At 42.7% G+C, this 21,011-nt stretch overlaps 1 protein-coding gene across 10 annotated transcripts in view; it reads left to right on the forward strand.

Annotated features, from left to right (window-relative positions):
* Positions 1-18,435, forward strand: part of NAAA (N-acylethanolamine acid amidase) — a 30,310-nt gene extending 11,875 nt beyond the window's left edge. The window contains exons 6-11 of one of the 10 annotated variants that reach the window (XM_060147998.1): positions 2,535-2,707; positions 2,864-2,926; positions 3,687-3,753; positions 5,080-5,108; positions 8,843-8,951; positions 18,030-18,435. In XM_060147998.1, coding sequence (XP_060003981.1) covers positions 2,535-2,707; positions 2,864-2,926; positions 3,687-3,753; positions 5,080-5,108; positions 8,843-8,918 — 408 coding nt within the window. In that variant the 3' untranslated portion in view covers positions 8,919-8,951; positions 18,030-18,435. Of the gene's footprint in view, positions 1-2,534; positions 2,708-2,863; positions 2,927-3,686; positions 3,754-5,079; positions 5,109-7,316; positions 7,874-8,842; positions 8,952-9,578; positions 9,654-18,029 lie in introns of those variants that run through there. The other 9 variants (XM_060147999.1, XM_060148000.1, XR_009540290.1 and 6 more) reach the window with 9 other exon arrangements.
* The last annotated feature ends 2,576 nt before the right edge of the window (positions 18,436-21,011 follow it).

Genomic DNA, 21,011 nt, shown 5'->3' on the forward strand with positions numbered 1-21,011 from the left:
GTGAGTATTTTTCCTGTCGAGCCCACCTCACCCTAATGTCATGTTCTAAACTGTGTTCATGTTGTGATGCTGTGTCATTTAACAATGTTGTTTCTAACGTAAGAAGCTCCTGACAAGAATAAGCATTTAAAGGTTTACAAAATGCCTGTCACCTTTTTTGATAATAAGTACCAAAGATAAAGTGGGACACTAGTTAAAGTGTTAAGGACAGATTTTTATCAGTAGTACAATATTGCAATAGGGAAAAGTGTCCAGCGTGAATGGAACTTAACTTCTACTTGACTGAGTATTTTAAAGGGAGAATGAGGGAATGGGGAGGGGGTGAGGGGAGCACAGTAGAGTCACAGAAGTGAGAAATTAGCAAAAGTAGAAAGGAGGGAGTTGTCCATGTGAAGTAAGTCAGCCTCCTACCCTCCCGCAGAGACTGCGACATAGGGGCCCTATCTTCAGGTATTAGCTGTAAAGTCTTTGGGAAGCCTTGAGTTTTTTCAGGCAGACACTATAAGGGGGCTACAGTCATCGTAAGAACGTGGCCTTGAGCTGTCAGAAGCTGTGATAGTGTTTGTCCAAGTCTTTATAGGCTGAGGTTAAGGCATAGTTGAGAAGAGGGCTCCAGGAGCCTGGATAGAGTTCGGTCAAGAAGAGAATCTTTGTCATAGGCTAGAGTTTTCCACAATAGCTAATTGAGATAAAAGACATATGTTTTTCTGCAGATATAGATGTGCCCTCCTTTTAGAATCTCCAATTGCAGATATCTTAATCTCCATTTGCAAGTATCTGAATTAGCAAAACAAATGCGTTAGAAGGTAGCTCTACACACAACAAAAGGAACATCAACTTTAGGTTCACTATTAGTCAGCAGGGTTCCAGGCCACATATAACTTGTAATCTGACCACAGAAAGCACATTTTCAGGAGCACATCTCTGGTGAAAGGATCTGGCCCTGCCTGGGTTTAGCCTTTTTGGCCCTTCCTTGTCCTGCTCTAAATGATCAAGACCCTGTGGACTTGAAATTCTCCTAAACTTTTTTTCTTACATAAATTTTTTTATTTATTTACTTTTGGCTGTGTTGGGTCTTCGTTGCTGCGTATGGGCTTTCTCTAGTTGCGACGAGCGGGGGGTACTCTTCGTTGCGGTGCACGGACTTCTCATCGTGGTGGCTTTTCTTGTTGCGGAGCACGGGCTCTAGGCGCATGGGCTTCAGTAGTTGCAGCGCATGGGCTTCAGTAGTTGCAGCACACGGGCTCAGTAGTTGTGGCTCGTGGGCTCTAGAGTGCAGGCTCAGTAGTTGTGGCGCACAGGCTTAGTTGCTCCGCGGCATGTGGGATCTTCCCGGACCAGGGCTCGAACCCTTGTCCCCTGCATTGGCAGGCAGATTCTCAACCACTGTGCCACCAGGGAAGCCCTCTCCTAAACATTTTACTTAAATATTCCCTAAAGATGTTGACAAACTATGCATCTTTCACATATTTTTCTTTCTTTTTTTTTTTTTTTTTGTGGTACGTGGGCTTCTCACTGTTGTGGCCTCTCCCGTTGTGGAGCACAGGCTCCGGACGCACAGGCTCGGCAGCCATGGCTCACGGGCCCAGCCACTCCGCGGCATGTGGGATCTTCCCGGACCGGGGCACGAACCCGTGTCCCCCGCATCGGCAGGCGGACTCTCAACCACTGTGCCACCAGGGAAGCCCTCAGTGTTTTTTTTTTTTTTTTTTTGAAGCTGAATATTTGGAAAGTGATCCCCTTAACCATCCATGCTGCAGACCTATGGAGGTGTTGATGAAGCCCAGTTCAGCTCGATGTTCTAATGCAGCACGCCGTCTTTCACCTCCAGTCCTTTGCCAGTCTATCCCATTGAGCTACAACTCTCTTCCCCACGCCCACTCCCAACCCCACAACCGCCGTTTTCTCTGGTCTGACTTCTGTTTGTCTCTCTGACCTCAGCTCATGCGATACCTCCCTGAGGGACCTTCTCAATGGCCTGGGTAAGGATGGGTCCCCTGCTGTGACTTCCACAGCATCTCCTTCTCCCGTGTTGACACTTATCACATTGTGTCACTATTGCCTGTTGGCTTGACTTTCATCTTTGGAAGTCTGGGGAGAGCAAGGACTGGGTCCATCATATTCATGGCTCTGTTCCCACAGCAGCACAGTGCCTGGCACATAACAGGCATTCAGGAAATATCTGCTAAAAGAATGAATGAAGAAACATGGGGAGATCTTTGTGAGGGTGATCTGCCTCGAAATCATGCAGGCTGTGTTTGGTCTCTTCACAGAGCCGGGTCTCTTCACCAAAGAGAACTTGTCAAAGTTCTCTTCTTTTGTGAGAAAAACCCTGCTGCTGTTGGCTTTCCATCGAGGCTTCTTCCATCTCAGGAGCCCTGATGACAAGAGAATGCGGTCAGAGCAGTTCAAGATTATAGCCATGGCTTAATAGAGCAGGAGAATGTGCTTTGGACCAGCTGTCCATCAGTTGGTGTGGATAACTGCCGCGTATGATGATGCTAATGCAGGTTTGTTTGTTTTTTTTTGTTCAGACCCTGAGTGAATCAGAAAACTTTGAAGCAGCTGTTTACGAATTGGCCAAGACTCCCCTTATGGCTGATGTTTATTACATTGTTGGTGGCACATTCCCCCAGGAGGGAGTGGTCATCACAAGGAACAGAGATGGCCCAGCAGACATATGGCCTCTAGATCCTTTAAATGGAGCGTGAGTAGAATTAAAGGCTCTGGTCATTTTGTATCAGTAATCTTTTTTTTTTTCTTTAATTGGTGAAACTAGAGGTATTTTTTTATTTTTCTAACTTTTTCTTTAGCTATGTCCCAAATGACCTTGGCTAAGACAAGATGATGTGCTGTGTTGCAGGTGGTTCCGAGTTGAGACAAATTATGACCATTGGAAGCCAGTGCCTAAGAGAGATGACCGAAGGTAGTCTCTAAACACTTTCTGGTTTGCAGTGTTTTCTTGCTGTCAGGAGAATGTGCCCCTCTTGCTACGGGAACTGGAGAGGACTATAGGTGCTGTCCCCTCCCAGAAAATGTACCTTAGCCCTTGGCCAGGATGGGAGAGTGTGGTATGTGGTGGAGAGCATGGCAAGGAGCTTCTTGGCAGATGGCTGGGTGTTGGGAAGACAAGGTTGGTTCTGGCCTTCAGGGTCAGGAGTTCTAGATTCCAGCACTAGCTCTGCTGATGACTCACTGGGTGGCCTCTTGGGCCTCTGTTCACCCATCTGTAAAAGGAAAAGATGGAACAAGGTTCATGGTTTTCTATGTAAGACTTTTTGGGAAGGAAAACATTTCCCTGCACTTAAATAAATAAACTTTGGGGGGGCTTTAATTTCCCTTCTAATTTTGAAAATTCTATAATTATAAGTCAGTGCGTCCCCAAAAGGCAAGTAGTTATATATTTTTCCTTGGCTTTACTGACCCGTGTGTTTGGTGGCAACTGTTCAATTCACAGAAAACATTTTCATCATCCTGGCTTCCTTGAGCAGACTTCCTTGAGCAGGTTGAATTAATTCCACCATGGTGGTTTGAGACAAGGTAGCAAACATGCATGGGGGCCAGAATCTGTTTGGGGGAAAGGGAAATAATGAGGCTAGGCCTTGCATTGAGCCTGCCAACATGAGAGTTTGTGGGATTCGGAGTTTCCTGAAGTACCAAGTGACCTTTGACCATTGTCCTTACAGAACACCTGCCATCAAAGCTCTTAATGCCACGGGCCAGGCAAACCTCAGCCTGGAGACGCTCTTTCAGGTAACTTGTGTCACGATGTCCAGCTTTTACCCAGGATGTTTGGTGTCTTTCTCAATAGTGATTTAAAAAAAAAAAAAATTCTTCCGAAATCAAGCAATATTAAAGTAGGTTTTACCTGGTTGAAAACATTTAAAAGGAAAACATTTTCTGAACTTGTAACCATTTAGGTTAAAGTATCATCTTCACCTGAGTTTTTCTGCATGTTAAAAAAAAAGCATAGTTGTAACGTGTTCATTTGTTTAAAAGAAAAAAAAGGTTTCAAAAGTCTAACTCTGTCACCCCAAGATACACCAAAGTGTTCAGTGGTTATTTTATTCCTATTGATATTCTGCATGTATTTCTCCTACCTTTTAATAGTCTTTTATTTATTATTATTATATTACTGAGGTATAGTTGGCGTACAACGTCATAAATTTCAGGTGTCCAACATAGTGATTTACAATTTTTAAAGGTTATATTCCATTTATAATTATCGTAAGATATTGGCTGTATTTCCTGTGTTGTACCATATAATATATTTGTAGCTAATTTTATACATAGTAGTTTTGTTTTTGGTTTTGGTTTTTTTTCCGCTGCGTTGGGTCTTTGTTGCTGTGCACGGGCTTTCTCTAGTTGCGGCGAGCGGGGGCTACCCTTCGTTGTGGTGCGCGGGCTTCTCATTGCAGTGGCTTCTCTTGTTGTGGAGCACAGGCTCTAGGGCACATGGGCTTCAGTAGTTGTGGCACGCAGGCTCAGTAGTTGTGGCTCACAGGCTCTAGAGCGCAGGCTTAGTAGTTGTGGTGCCTGGGCTTAGTTGCTCCATGGCATGTGGGATCTTCCTGGACTGGGGCTTGAACCCGTGTCCCCTGCAGTGGCAGGCAGATTCTTAACCACTGCACCACCAGGGAAGTCCCTATACATAGTAGTTTGTATCTCTTAATCCCATAGCCCTAATTTACCCCTCCACTCCTCTTTCTCTCCCACTAGTTTGTTCTCTATATCTGTGAATCTGTTTCTCTTTGCTGTATACATTCATTTGTATTGTTTTTTAGATTCCACATATAAGTGATAGCATACAGCATTTGTCTTTCTGTCTGACTTACTTCACTAAACATATTGCCCTCCAAGTCCATCCATGTTGTGTAAATGGCAAAATTTCATTCTTTTTTGTGGCTGAGTAATATACCATTGTATATGTACACCACATCTTCTTTATCCATTCATCTGTTGATGGACGCTTAGGTTGCTTCTGTATCTTGGCTATTGTGAATAGTGTTGCTATGAACATTGGGGTGCATGAACCTTTTCAAATTTCTAATCATTTTTAATATGATTTCTCCTGTGCAGGTTTTGTCAGTGTTTCCGGTTTATAACAAGTAAGTGACATGTTAAGCACGTCTGTTCCTACATCACCGTGGCACAGTAGACTCTCCCCTGCACTCTTTGGCTCAGCAGGGATCTGAGGGCTCCCACAGAGCAGGTTTTCTAGGTGCCGTGGCGCCGGCTGTGACAAAACAGACTCTTTGCTCTCCTGGGACCAGCATTCTACTGGCAGGGAGGGACAGATAAACAAATGTAGCAAAAGTCAGGTGAGGAGTCCATGGAGAAAAACAAAGGTGAGGAGGATAGAGTGATCTGGAAGGAGGAGGGCATGACATGCTCATCCTAAATCCGTCTGCTAGCTGGGGACCACCTTCGCCGCTTGGGAGCTCCCTAATTTCACTGTTAGTACTAAGCTTTAGATACCTTTGGCTTTCCTTTATCTTCCCAGGGAGTTTCTGCTACCCCCGTGCTCATTTCACAGCTGATTCAGTGCCTAAGTTAATGTTTCTCTTTTAGCCTGTGTCCTTGATAGCAGCATTCTGTGAGCAATGGCTTCTTGGGTCCACAGCCTGGGATTTTATCCACCCCCTTCTTTTTGAGGTGACCCGCTGGGCCGGGCTGCCACTGCGGTTAGTTAAACTTGAGACGCAGACCCCACCAAACTTGTACAGGAAGCTCTGAAGGTCCGCCGTCACCATCACAGCACGGCTGAATAGGCCAAGAGCCCGCACTTCGTGGCCTCATACCCCTCAAGGTGTTGCCTGATTGCCTTCTCTGTGCCCACGACCAGCACAGTGAGGTAGGGCCTAAAATAGAAGAGGTAGCAAGTCATCACAGAGTCTTATCTCCTTCTCTTACCTCCATAAATTCCCAAACCCAGCATTTCCTACTTTCTCATCATCCTTCCTTCTTTCTTCAAGGCAAGAATATCAAAAATGGTATTCTTCAAGAAATAGCCTAATATGGATAAAACTTGTAAAGGGATTTTTAGTTTCAAATACCCAATTGATTTTTTTCTTTGAAATGATCCTCTTTCACACAAATATAAAACAGTAGTTTTCCTGACGGCCTCTAGATTACCTTTTGTATATTTGGGTGCTCTAAGATTCCTTAGGTACAATGACATTTTCAAAACTGGTGTTACTCTGTTCACTTTGCACTGTAATAGGAATATATCTCTTTGAATTTTTTTTAAGTATGTCCAGATAAAGAGATTATTGCTAAAAAATTAATTCCATAAACGATATTCTAACAGCTAAAACAATCTTCTACAGAAAAGCATCTCAGTATTTTCCCACTCTAACAAATGAGCTAGTTGGGTCACAAATGATACCTAGCACTATGCCAGTGAACTAGTTCTTTGAGGGCAGAGAGAGCAAAAACAAAAGACTCCTGATTTGTAGCATTTATTGATTTCCTTGGTGTAAATACTCACCCTGGCCTATTTCAAGCTTACAGTTGGCTCATAAACTTCCTGCATATTTAACCATTGACTCTCACCAGCCTGTAGGAGTTAGCTCCAACTCACCATTACCCTTTCCAGATGGGCACAATTTTGCCTTTTTTTTTTTTTTTTTCAATTTTGCCTTTTTAATAATCATTTAAAAAATAGTTAGGGCTTCCCTGGTGGCGCAGTGGTTGAGAGTCCGCCTGCTGATGCAGGGGACACGGGTCCGTGCCCTGGTCCGGGAAGATCCCACATGCCGCGGAGCGGCTGGGCCCGTGAGCCATGGCCGCTGAGCCTGTGCGTCCAGAGCCTGTGCTCCGCAACGGGAGAGGCCACAACAGTGAGAGGCCCATGTACTGCAAAAAAAAAAAAAAAAAAAAAAAAAATAGTTAACCTATTTTTGTGTTCTTATAGTTTTTTAAATAGTTATATAAGTGATAAATATTTCATTTAAAGATTAATAGTATAATCAAATAGTTTTTTTAATATTTATTTTAATAAAGGATTTTCCATGCTGTGAACAGCCCTTATAATTTTAAATAGCTGCATCATAACCAATTGAATGTAGTATAATTGGATTAAACATTCTCCAGTTGTTAGTTTTTCCTCTATTAAAACTCTGAAATAAATATATTTGTACATTTCCCCCCCTTTTTGTATTATTTTCCTTGGCTGAATTCACAGAAGTAGAATTACTGAGTTAAAGGCTATGAATGTTTAAATGGCAAATGTTTTGTCGAAATAGAATTGTCAGAAGTTATAAACAGTTTACCAAGAAGCATTTTTCTTTATTGTATAATTGAAAACCCAACAGGATCTACATTTAAATGATTATCACCAGTGAACCAGAAATAACACAGATCCCTGACTCTCAGGCCTTTTGCGTGTAATGATTACCATCAGCTACGTCTGTTCAGTGTGTGAGGCTAATATTTAGAAATGTCTGAACAGAAGCAAGGATCTCTATGCTGCCCCCTTGTGCTGTGCTACAAAATTACAGCCCCCTGCAGTGGAGCTCCATCCTCTGCTGTGGCTATAAGCAGAGACAGTATTAAAACAGTGATGGAGAACAGAAGTATGACTAAAGGGCTTCCCTGGTGGTGCAGTGGTTAAGAATCCGCCTGCCAATGCAAGGGACACGGGTTTCAGCCCTGGTCCAGGAAGATCCCACATGCCACGGAGCAACTAAACCCCTGCACCACAAATACTGAGCCTGCACTCTAGAGCCTGCGAGCCACAACTACTGAAGCCCGCACACCTAGAGCCCATGCTTCACAACAAGAGAAGCCACTGCAATGAGAAGCTGGCAACAAAGAGTAGCCCACGCTCGCCGCAACTACAGAAAGCCCGCCCGCAGCAATGAAGACCCAATGCAGCCAAAAATAATAAATTTTTTAAAAAATTTAAAAAAGAATTATGACTAAAGTAAATAAGCAGCTGAGGTCCTGTTCAGGGAACCTTCATTCCCCTTGACAAGCTTTGCATGTTCTCATAGTGCTGTCTTCAGCCCAGTGTTTGATTCAGCTGTGGGGTGCCAGTGCCTATTCCTAAACTGCCCCACTCCCAATGCTTTGAGCAGGCATCCCAGCTGGTGTCTGGGGCAAAAGGTAGTCGAAGGGAGTGAAGGGTAGGAGCCTCAGTGTGTATGTGCATGTGTATGTGCATGTGCACGAGTTATTTGGGTCTCTTGCTCTGCAGAATGTTGAGTAAGTGACATTGTACTTTTCATCCTTAGATCTGGGCCAGTGGACCCCCTGTCTTGATCCCTGAGCTTTCGGGTCCCCACTCTGGCCTTCCTCTGACTCTCCCATGATATAAGGAATCCACTCAGAGTCTGGCCCAAGTACCCAGAACCCTGGAATTCTCGTCCTGAACAGCGCCCAAGCCATTTCCAGGGCCTGCGTGGTCCACTTCCCTGGGTGGTGTTCTCCTGGTGGCGGTGTGCAGCCTTCATGGACGTCCTGTGCCTGGTGGTGGCCAAGGGATGGCTGTTTGCTGGGGGTGGTGCATGAAGCCTAGATGAACGTCCACATATGTGCCATTTGTGGGGTAGGCAGAGCAGGGCTGCAGGCCAAGGCCAGCTCTCCCTCATTGCCACAGTGTGGAACTCTGGGGAGTCTGAGAATTTTGAACTTGGCCTTCTACAGTGTTGTCAAAATAGGAAAGAACACTTAGTGTGGTTGCTTGAATTATAACTTTTAAATAGCCTGACATAGGTGGGTCTCTGTCTGTATTCTTGTCCTGGGTCCCAAGTATTAGGAAAAGAGCTTGGGATTTTTCTTCCCCTCTTTGGAATATTAGAGAAAATGATGTATATGTTAAAATTCCTCTCATTTTCAGCTACACAATTTATACTACGGTAATGAGTGCTGCCAGCCCAGACAAGTACATGACTAGGATCAGAAACCCGAGTTAAAAGCAGAAGAGCGAATTCACCTATGCTATGAAGGTTTGCTAAAGTTTTTTTTGCGGGGGAGGGCAGCGGTTAGGGATGGGGGAAGGAGGACATAGGCTGATATTTCTCCTAGAAGATAGTAGCATCCTTAACATTTATACATACATAATATTTTCTGACAGGCATTGAGTGTATGGTTGTTATTTGTGTCATGTTAATGTCACTCTTAAGTATTTATTTTGAATTGTTCGTATGAAACCTAGTCTTCTGGTGCTCAGTGCGCTTTGCCCCTGATTAAAACCTGCTTTCAGGGCAAAGCGTTACCTCTTCACTTACGCAGAGGGGCAAATATCTGGTAAGACTTACGTGTCTCCGAAGTCACAGTGAGGCAGGCCCAGCTCCTTTGCAGGATCAGACAGACAATGAAGGACCCAGGACACTCAAAATTTATTTCAGGCATCAGTGAGGCCATAGGTGAGAGGAAAGACATGAGGAAAAAAGCAGGAGTCCCTTCTGCTGTCCCTGAAATCAAATCATCTTGGCAGCCACCTATTGACAAGCCACCTTTTCCTATTGAAGGGATCGCCTGGAGTTTATAAACCTAGCCTGATGTTTTGTTCATTCACTTACGGGGATGTTTAAAATCAGTGTTTAAATTAAGCGCTTTTTTTCCCCTTACAGATGAACTTTTTAAATGAAATTTTTGAAGAGCTGCACTTTAAAAAATAAAATGAAAAGATTACATTTTATGACCGATACAGGCTCTTTCCTCATTAAACTTTTCAACATTGTGAAGTGGGGGCAGGAGGATGAGTTTGGAGCGTGTTGTGGTAAAGTGGGGTGATAGCTGTCCTCATTCACCTTCCTTCAGGGCTTGCCTTGGCCGTCTCTTAGCTTCTTCTGTTCTGGCTTTAACAACTCAAAGATAATCGGTCTCAGAGGGCGAGCCATATCCTCGGGCTTTATTCCCAGCTTCTCACCATTACTTAACAGCTATTTTGTCATACCTGAGTTTATAAAGAAATGAGCGGGCAAGACCTCTTTGTTCATTATGAAGTGCTTCTGGAAGAGTCTGCCAAACTTAAATAAAATTAACAACAGTTATTATTAAGCAAAGATGAGTTTAGCAGAGGGAATAGCAGACGAATTACAATTCGGGACAAGCAAACCATGGCGAACCATAGGCAAATCTGAGGAACAAAGGGAAGGTTAGCTTTTATTGGAATCTGGGAGGAAACCGGGGAGTGTTGTTTTGAACAAAAGTTCATTAGAGGAGAACAAGAGTTCAGGGTTGTTGCAGTTTCACATTGGTTGCAAGTGATGGTCCGTTTGCTGTTACTGAGAAATGCAAACGTAAAATAGATAGCTAGTGGGAAGAAGCCGGATAGCACAGGGAGATCAACTCGGTGCTTTGTGACCACCTAGAGGGGTGGGAGGGAGGGAGACGCAAGAGGGAAGAGATATGGGAACATATGTATATGTATAACTGATTCACTTTGTTATAAAGCAGAAACTAACACACCATTGTAAAGCAATTATACTCCAATAAAGATGTAAAAAAATACAAAATAAATTTTTTTTAAAAATTAAAGAAAATAAGTAAACAGCATTGCTCTAGTAACAAACAAACAAACAAAAATCTTTCTTCCTGCTGGCTGCGTAAGTTGAAACCAAGGGTAAGAACTCTCCTTTCGTGGTTTTCCCACTCCATTTAAAATCAAGTATGCTTTATCCATTTTCACATTTCTCCTCTTTGATCAAGATCTTTCTCTGAAAGCATAACTGATGCAGCATCAGGTTGATTTTTTTTCTTTTGGTTGAAATATTTTTGTCTGTGTCCCTCATTGCTGGAAAGGACCTTTCCTGGGAGTTTTGTTGGGAAGAAAGAGCAAGTAGCATTTGGGAACCGCAGGGCCACATTTGAGCAACACGGAAGGTACAAGGAGGAGCGCTCAGGCATCTCCCTTTCTTAAATTATGTCTTATCGAGGTTCTAAGCCTTGGAGATCATCTCAAAGCACTGAGCTGACATAATACTGTTCGGTGCATCATTTCTGCAGATGTTTGACAGGCAACAGGTACAAAGGTTTTTTTTCTGTTTTTTTTTCTTTTTACATCTTTATTGGAGTATAATTGCTTTACAATGGTGTGTTTCCGCTTTACAACAAAGTGAATCAGTTATACGTATGTTCCCATATCTCTTCCCTCTTGGCATCTCCCTCCCTCCCACCCTCCCTATCCCACCCCTCTAGGTGGCCACAAAGCACCGAGCTGATCTCCCTGTGCTATGCGGCTGCTTCCCACTAGCTAGCTATTTTACCTTTGGTAGTGTATATACGTACATGCCACTCTCTCACTTTGTCACAGCTTACCCTTCCCCCTCCCCGTATCCTCAAGTCCATTCTCTAGTAGGTCTGTGTCTTTATTCCCCTCTTACCCCTAGGTTCTTCATGACATTTTTTTTTTCTTAGATTCCGTATATATGTGTTAGCATATGGTATTTGTCTTTCTCTTTCTGACTTACTTCACTCTGTATGACAGACTCTAGGTCCATCCACCTCACTACAAATAACTCAATTTTGTTTCTTTTTATGGCTGAGTAATATTCCATTGTATATATGTGCCACATCTTCTTTATCCATTCATCCGATGTAGGACACTTAGGTTGCTTCCATCTCCTGGCTATTGTAAATAGAGCTGCAATGAACATTTTGGTACATGACTCTTTTTGAATTTTGGTTTTCTCAGGGTATATGCCCAGTAGTGGGATTGCTGGGTCATATGGTAGTTCTATTTGTAGTTTCTTAAGGAAACTCCATACTGTTCTCTATAGTGGCTGTACCAATTCACATTCCCACCAGCAGTGCAAGAGTGTTCCCTTTTCTCCACACCCTCTCCAGCATTTATTGTTTCTAGATTTTTTGATGATGGCCATGCTGACCGGTGTGAGATGATATCTCATTGTAGTTTTGATTTGCATTTCTCTAATGATTAATGATGTGGAGCATTCTTTCACGTGTTTGTTGGCAGTCTGTATATCTTCGTTGGAGAAGTGTCTATTTAGGTCTTCTGCCCATTTTTGGATTGGGTTTTTCTGGGGTTTTTTTTATTGAGCTGCATGAGCTGCTTGTAAATTTTGGAGATTAATCCTTTGTCAGTTGCTTCATTTGCAAATATTTTCTCCCATTCTGAGGGTTGTCTTTTTGTCTTGTTTATGGTTTCCTTTGCTGTGCAAAAGCTTTTAAGTTTCATTAGGTCCCATTTGTTTATTTTTGTTTTTATTTCCATTTCTCTAGGAGGTGGGTCAGAAAGGATCTTGCTGTGATTTATGTCAGAGTGTTCTGCCTATGTTTTCCTCTAAGAGTTAGATAATTTCTGGCCTTACCTTTAGGTCTTTAATCCATTTTGAGCTTATTTTTGTGTATGGTGTTAGGGAGTGTTCTAATCTCATACTTTTACATGTACCTGTCCAGTTTTCCCAGCACCACTTATTGAAGAGGCTGTCCTTTCTCCACTGTACATTCCTGCCTCCTTTATCAAAGATAAGGTGACCATATGTGCGTGGGTTTATCTCTGGACTTTCTATCCTGTTCCATTGATCTATCTTTCTGTTTTTGTGCCAGTACCATACTGTCTTGATTACTGTAGCTTTGTAGTATAGTCTGAAGTCAGGGAGCCTGATTCCTCCAGCTCCATTTTTCGTTCTCAAGATTGCTTTGGCTATTCGGGGTCTTTTGTGTTTCCATACAAATTGTGAAATTTTTTGTTCTAGTTCTGTGAAAAATGCCAGTGGTAGTTTGATAGGGATTGCATTGAATCTGTAGATTGCTTTGGGTAGTAGAGTCATTTTCACAATGTTGATTCTTCCAATCCAAGAACATGGTATATCTCTCCATCTATTTGTATCATCTTTAATTTCTTTCATCAGTGTCTTATAATTTTCTGCATACAGGTCTTTTGTCTCCTTAAGTAGGTTTATTCCTAGATATTTTATTCTTTTTGTTGCAGTGGTAAATAGGAGTGTTTTCTTAATTTCACTTTCAGATTTTTCATCATTAGTGTATATGAATGCCAGAGATTTCTGTGCATTAATTTTGTGGCCTGCAACTTTACCAAATTCATTGATTAGCTCTAGTAGTTTTCTGGTAGCATCTTTAGGATTCTCAATGTATAGTGTCATGTCATCTGCAAACAGTGACAGCTTTACTTCTTCTTTTCCGATTTGGATTCCTTTTATTTCCGTTTGTTCTCTGATTGCTGTGGCTAAAACTTCCAAAACTATGTTGAATAAGTGTGGTGAGAGTGGGCAACCTTGTCTTGTTCCTGATCTTAGTGGAAGTGGTTTCAGTTTTTCACCATTGAGGACGATGTTGGCTGTGGGTTTGTCATATATGGCCTTTATTATGTTGAGGAAAGTTCCCTCTGTGCCTACTTTCTGCAGGGTTTTTATCATAAATAGGTGTTGAATTTTGTCGAATGCTATCTCTGCATCTATTGAGATGATCATATGGTTTTTCTCCTTCAATTTGTTAATATGGTGTATCACGTTGATTGATTTGCGTATATTGAAGAATCCTTGCATCCCTGGGATAAATCCCACTCGATCACGGTGTATGATCCTTTTAATGTGCTGTTGGATTCTGTTTGCTAGTATTTTGTTAAGGATTTTTGCATCTATCTGCATCAGTGATATTGGCCTGTAGTTTTCTTTCTTTGTCTGGTTTTGGTATCAGGGTGATGGTGGCCTCGTAGAAGGAGTTTGGGAGTGTTCCTCCCTCTGCTATATTTTGGAAGAGTTTGAGAAGGTTAGGTGTTAGCTCTTCTCTAAATGTTTGATAGAATTCATCTGTGAAGCCATCTGGTCCTGGGCTTTTGTTTGTTGGAAGATTTTTAATCAGAGTTTCAATTTCAGTGCTTGTGATTGGTCTGTTCATATTTTCTATTTCTTCCTGATTCAGTCTTGGCAGGTTGTGCATTTCTAAGAATTTGTCCATTTCTTCCAGATTGTCCATTTTATTGGCATAGAGTTGCTTGTAGTAATCTCTCATGATCTTTTGTATTTCTGCAGTGTCAGTTGTTACTTCTCCTTTTTCATTTCTATTGATTTGAGTCTTCTCCCTTTTTTTCTTGATGAGTCTGGCTAATGGTTTATCAATTTTGTTTATCTTCTCAAAGAACCAGCTTTTAGTTTTATTGATTTTTCTATTGTTTCCTCCATTTCTTTTTCATTTATTTCTGATCTGATCTTTATGATTTCTTTCCCTCTGCTAACTTTGGGGGTTTTTTTTGTTCTTCTTTCTCTAATTGATTTAGGTGCATGGTTAGGTTGTTTATTTGAGATGTTTCCTGTTTCTTAAGGTAGGATTGTATTGCTATAAATTTCCCTCTTAGAACTGCTTTTGCTGCATCCCATAGGTTTTGGGTCGTTGTGTCTCCATTGTCATTTGTTTCTAGGTATTTTTTGATTTGCTCTCTGATTTCTTCAGTGATCACTTCGTTATTAAGTAGTATATTGTTTAGCCCCCATGTGTTTGTATTTTTTACAGATCTTTTCCTGTAATTGATATCTAGTCTCATAGCGTTGTGGTTGGAAAAGATACTTGACACAACTTCAATTTTCTTAAATTTACCAAGGCTTGATTTGTGACCCAAGATATGATCTATCCTGGAGAATGTTCCATTAGCACTTGAGAAAAATGTGTATTCTGTTGTTTTTGGATGGAATGTCCTATAAATATCAATTAAGTCCGTCTTGTTTAATGTATCATTTAAAGCTTGTGTTTCCTTATTTATATTCATTTTGGATGATCTTTCCATTGGTAAAAGTAGGGTGTTAAAGTCCCCTACTATGAATGTGTTACTGTCAATTTCCCCTTTTATGGCTGTTAGTATTTGCCTTATGTATTGAGGTGCTCCTATGTTGGGTGCATAAATGTTTACAATTGTTATATCTTCTTCTTGGATCGATCCCTTGATCAGTATGTAGTGTCCTTCTTTGTCTCTTGTAATAGTCCTTATTTTAAAGTCTATTTTGTCTGATATGAGAATGGCTACTCCAGCTTTATTTTGATTTCCATTTGCATGGGATATCTTTTTCCATCCCCTCACTTTCAGTCTGTATACGTCCCTAGGTCTGAAGTGGGTTTCTTGTAGACAGCATATATATGGGTCTTGTTTTTGTATCCATTCAGCCAGTTGTGTCTTTTGGTGGGAGCATTTAATCCATTTACATTTAAGGTAATTATTGATATGTATGTTCCTATTCCCATTTTCTTCATTGTTCTGGGTTTGTTATTGTAGGTCTTTTCCTTGTCTTGTGTTTCTTGCCTATAGAAGTTCCTTTAACATTTGTTGTAAAGCTGGTTTGGTGGTGCTGAACTCTCTCAGCTTTTGCTTGTCTGTAAAGGTTTTAATTTCTCCATCAAATCTGAATGAGATCCTTGCTGGGTAGAGTAATCTTGGTTGTAGGTTTTTCTCCTTCATTACTTTATATATGTCCTGCCACTCCCTTCTGGCTTGCAGAGTTTCTGCTCAAAGATTAGCTGTTAACCTTATGGGGATTCCCTTGTGTGTTATTTGTTATTTTTCCCTTTCTGCTTTTAATATGTTTTCTTTGTATTTAATTTTTGACAGTTTAATATTTGTCTTAGCATGTTTCTCCTTGGATTTATCCTGTATGGGACTCTCTGTGCTTCCTGGACTTGATTAACTATTTCCTTTCCTATATTTGAGAAGTTTTCCACTGTAATCTCTTCAGATATTTTCTCAGTCACTTTTTTTTTCTCTTCTTCTTCTGGGACCCCTATAATTCGAATGTTGGTGCATTTAATGTTGTCCCAGAGGTCTCTGAGACTGTCCTTAGTCCTTTTCATTCTTTTTTCTTTATTCTGCTCTGCAGTAGTTATTTCCACTATTTTATCTTCCAGGTCACTTATCCATTCTTCTGCCTCAGTTATTCTGCTATTGCTCCCTTCTAGAGTATTTTTTTTTTTTTTTTTTTTTTTTGCAGTACGCAGGCCTCTCCTGTTGCAGAGCACAGGCTCCGGACGCGCAGGCTCAGCGGCCATGGCTCACGGACCCAGCCGCTCCACGGCATGTGGGATCCTCCTAGACAGGGGCATGAACCTGTGTCCCCTGCATCGGCAGGCGGACTCTCAACCACTGCGCCACCAGGGAAGCCCTAGAGTATTTTTAATTTCATTTATTGTGTTGTTCATCATTATTTGTTTCATCTTTAGTTCTTCTAGGTCCTTATTAAATGTTTCTTGCATTTTCTCTATTCTATTTCCAAGATTTTGGATTATCTTTACTATCGTTATTCTGAATTCTTTTTCAGGTAGGCTGCCTACTTCCTCTTCATTTGTTAGGTCTGGTGGGTTTTTATCTTGTTCCTTCATCTGCTGTGTTTTTCTGTCTTCTCATTTTGCTTATCTTACTGTGTTTGGGGTCTCCTTTTTGCAGGCTGCAGGTTTGTAGTTCCCGTTGTTTTTGGTGTCTGTCCCTAGTGGCTAAAGTTGGTTCAGTGGGTTGTGTAGGCTTTGTGGTGGAGGGGAGTAGTGCCTGTGTTCTGGTGGATGAGGCTGGATCTTGTCTTTCTGGTGGGCAGGTCCATGTCTGGTGGTGTGTTTTGGGGTGTCTGTGGCCTTATGATTTTAGGCAGCCTCTCTGCTAATGGGTGGGGTTGTGTTTCTGTCTTGCTAGTTGTTTGGCATAGGGTGTCCAGCACTGTAGCTTGCTGGTCGTTGAGTGAAGCTGGGTGTTGGTGTTGAGATGGAGATCTCTGGGAAATTTTCGCCATTTGATATTACATGGAGCTGGGAGGTCTCTTGTGGACCAGTGTCCTGAAGTTGGCTCTCCCACCTCAGAGGCAGAGCCCTGACTCCTGGCTGCAGCACCAAGAGCCTTTCATCCACACGGCTCAGAATAAAAGGGAGAAAAAGTAGAAAGAAAGAAAGGAGGAAAGGGAGGGAGGGAGGAAGGAAGGAAGCAAGGAAGGGAGGGAAAGAAAGAAAAAGAAAGAGAAAGAAAGAAAAAAAGGATAAAAAAATAAAGTAAGGTAAAATAAAATAAAATTAAAAAAATAAAGAATAAAAAATAATTAAGAAAAAAATTTTTTTTAAAGTAAAAAAAAAAAAAAAGGACGGACAGAACCCTAGGACAAATGGTGAAAGCAAAGCTATACAGACAAAATCTCACACAGAAATATACACACTCACAAAAAGAGAAAAAGGGGAAAAAATACTAAATCTTGCTCTCAAAGCCCACCTCCTCAATTTGGGATGATTCGTTGTCTATTCAGGTATTCCACAGATGCAGGGTACATCAAGTTGATTGTGGAGCTTTAATCCGCTGCTCCTGAGGCTGGGAGAGATTTCCCTTTCTCTTCTTTGTTCGCACATCTCCCGGGGTTCAGCTTTGGATTTGGCCCCGCCTCTGCGTGTAGGTCGCTGGAGGGCGTCTCTTCTTAGCTCAGACAGGACTGGGTTAAAGGAGCAGCTGCTTCGGGGGCTCTGGCTCACTCAGGCCGGGGCGGGGGGGGGGGTACGGAGTGTGGGGCGGGCCTGCGGCAGCAGAGGCCGGCATGACGCTGCACCAGCCTGAGGCGTGCCGTGCGTTCTTCTGGGGGAGTTGTCCCTGGTTCCCGGGACCCTGGCAGTGGCGGGCTGCACAGGCTTCTGGGAGGGGAGGTGTGGATAGTGACCTGTGTTCGCACACAGGCTTCTTGGTGGCGGCAGCAGCAGCCCTGGCGTCTCATGCCTGTCTCTGGGGTCCGTGCTGATAGCCGCGGCTCGCACCCGTCTCTGGAGCTCCTTTAAGCAGCACTCTTAATCCCCTCTCCTCCGGTACAAAGTTTTAAGATGATTATACAAGTCAAAATTAAAAGAAATACGACAAATCCAGTTTGTATAATTGTCCTAAAGATTGAAGGACCATGGGGAATCAGTTGAAACTTGTAATCAGTGTACTTGTTCCCTGATTTTATGTAATTGAGTTTCTCCTTCCCCAAAGGAAATTATCCATGTGCAACAAGTTGTTCTTGCTGCCAGCATATACTACCTTGTTCTGCTAGGAGTTAGCTAAGGGCACTTTGTCTAATACCACCTTAGCTAAGGAGTTGTGGAATTAATTAAAGAAACCTCAGCTAAAATTGGAGCGGAGGAAGACCTGTAGCGGGAGTCCCCTGACCAGTGCATCATCGATTACTCCAAACAGGAAGAGATATGCGCCTATATCTCAGACAGGAAGGTGTTGCCTACTCTACTATCCAGCAGGAAGAAGAAAACTCGCCGTCTGATGACAGCCCAGCCAATCAGACTGTAGCTGCCCAACCAATGAGAAGCCTCCATACTTTGGACCCCTAGCCTCCTCCAGTGAACTCTTTCATTATTACAGTCCATCCCAACTCCCTCTTTTCCCTATGAAAGCAAACTCCTCTTGCCTGTTTTCTGGATTCGCCTATGGTCTGCCATAGCTTGCCTATCCTGAATTGTAATTCCTGTGGCTATTCCCAAATAAACTTGCTTTTACTGGCGAAACAACTGGCTCTTCTATTACTAAAGTTGACGGAATCTAAGCCTGTTGTTGGGTAGCTATTGCTTTAGGGGTGGAATCAGCTGTGTAACCTAGGGCAATGGTTAGATTTCTAATCATGTGCTCATTGATGTGTACTCCAAACCAGGAAAGGAGGAAAGATCTGCCAAGGAGACAGACCCAGAGTCATGGACCCTGTTGGGCAGTTAACAGTAGGTTCTTTGAAGTGGGTTTAAGGGGTTGGCCCAGAGATTGGTTTCAGATCGGAACAACTGGATATCCTAACGAGAATTGTCCTCCCATTCGCCAACTATCCAGACATTTATAAGCCCAGGGATGATGCCCTCGTTCACAAACGAAGATGAAACCGGATGAGCACAGAGGACTCCAGCTGAAGTGGCATTGTTCAGTGGTGAATTTGTGGGAATGGAGCTATTGGCATTCGTCAACCAGGGGTCAGTGATGTTTTGAGAGCATTCGGAGAGGATTCCTCCAAGCCGAGAAGTCCATTCTCTAACGTGATGGCACAGGGTAATTGGGTTTAAGGTGTTTTGGGGACAAAGACTATGAAAGTAAGGGCGTGAGTGGGGTGATTGTAGTAGCGTAATTTTAAGTTTATCGGGAGTGGTACCATCATTGCTACAGTCAGTGGGGGTGTTCAGGATGAAACGGCGTCGGGAGGGATGCTGACAGAAGTTTCACTCTGGAGTTAACATTGAGGGGAAATGGAGTGAAATTAGCAGTGGCATTAGGGACAAATGAAAAATTGGTCACAGGATGGACTAGAGAGTTACTGCTGTTGTGTACAGATTTGAGTTTCTGGTGGCAAACCCAACCATCAGATGTTTCCCTCTGTTGCAAACAGATTCAAAAGTGCAGGGAAGATCATTGTCTTTCCAAGAAAGAAAGGGGGGAAATAAGGTAAGAAACAATGGGGAAAAGGTATACAGGCCTGGTCTGGTCATCTTGGGAAAGCTGTCTCCTTTATCTGTCATCTGTTTCAATTCCTGGAAGCCTTTACTTTTAGGTCATCAGTTGGTACACAGGTCCAGTCAGGGTTTGGTGCTTTCTTTAGATGTGATACATGATCTGAGAGTCTGTTTCCTGGATCTTGGCAGTACGCGGACTGGTTAACAACAGTTGGTAAGGGCCCTTCCACCAAGGTTAGAGGGATGTCTTTGAAGATGTCTCTTCCAGGAGACGAAATCTGTAGGTTGTAAGGGATGATGCTGAAGACCTTTGTCTCCCAGGAGCTGTGAAAAGATTGTTCTACTAAGTCATGGTTATTTTCAACAGAAACAATTAAGTCTTTAAAATATTCAAGTATATACTCTCTTATTAGCTGTAGATCAAAAGAAGCAGGAGCTAGCAGCATTGAGAATCCTGATTATCTCAAAGTGTGAGAGTTTATGGGTTGCAAAAAGGGTAGATAAACCTAAGATTTAGAAGGACCAGTGGCAGTGACTTTGGCCAGGGTGTTTGAAGAGTCTCTACAAATTTTGTCGATACACTCTTAATGGTGCCATTCGTGTGTTCGACTGGCCCTGGGGATTTTGGCTGGTAAGCACAGGGAAAGTGTAGAACTGGCCAGACAGCACAGACTTGTCCAAGCACCTGGCTGGTGAAGTGGATTCCCCAGTCACCATGAAGTTAGAGCTGGGGTTCGCTGGGTAGGGATAATTTTTTTTTAATGGCTTTTTTCTTTTTTTTAATTTTATTTTTGGCTGTGTTGAGTCTTTGTTGCTGTGTGCAGGCTATTCTCTGGTTGCAGCGAGCGGGGGCTACTCTTCATTGCAGTGTGCGGGCTTCTCATTGCGGTGGCTTCTCCTGTTTCGGAGCACGGGCTCCAGGCACGCGGGCTTCAGTAGTTGTGGCACTTGGGCTCAGTAGTTGTGGCTCGCGGGCTCTAGGGCGCAGGCTCAGTAGTTGTGGCGCACGGGCTTAGTTGCTCCGCAGCATGTGGGATCTTCCCAGACCAGGGCTTGAACCATGTCCCCTGCATTGGCAGGTGGATTCTTAACCACTGCGCTACCAGGGAAGCCAGGGATAATCTTTTCTAATAGAATTTTAGCCACAGGAGAGGCAGTGGCCCATCTACGAGGGAAAGCTTCAGATCAGTGAGAAAATATACAACCATTGCCAAAACATATTTATATCCATGAGATGGGGGAAGCTGTAGGAAATCCGTTGCCAAACCTCAAATGGTCTGTTGGGTAATTTAAAGTTGTGGGGTGGTGTGGATAGGTTCCCCAGCATTGTATTTTGGATGCGTGTGGTAAATAAAGTGCTTTTAGTGGCTTTATTAATATTTTCCCACCAGTACTGATTCATAAAGTTTATCATTTTATCAGTAGATCAGTGATTCGATGCACATACAGTACAGTTGACTCTTGAACAACACAGGGGTGAGGGCACTGATCCCCCTGCACAGCTGAACATCTGCTTATAACTTTACAGTTGGCCCTCCGTATCCGAGATTCTGCATCAGCCAACTGCAGATCATGTAGTACTGTAGTATGTATTTATTGGAAAAAATCCACATATAAGTGGACCCTTGCTGTTCAATCCTGTGTGGTTCAAGGGT

The sequence above is a fragment of the Lagenorhynchus albirostris genome, chromosome 4 (genome assembly GCF_949774975.1).
Source record: "Lagenorhynchus albirostris chromosome 4, mLagAlb1.1, whole genome shotgun sequence".
Classification (NCBI taxonomy): Eukaryota; Metazoa; Chordata; class Mammalia; order Artiodactyla; family Delphinidae; genus Lagenorhynchus; species Lagenorhynchus albirostris.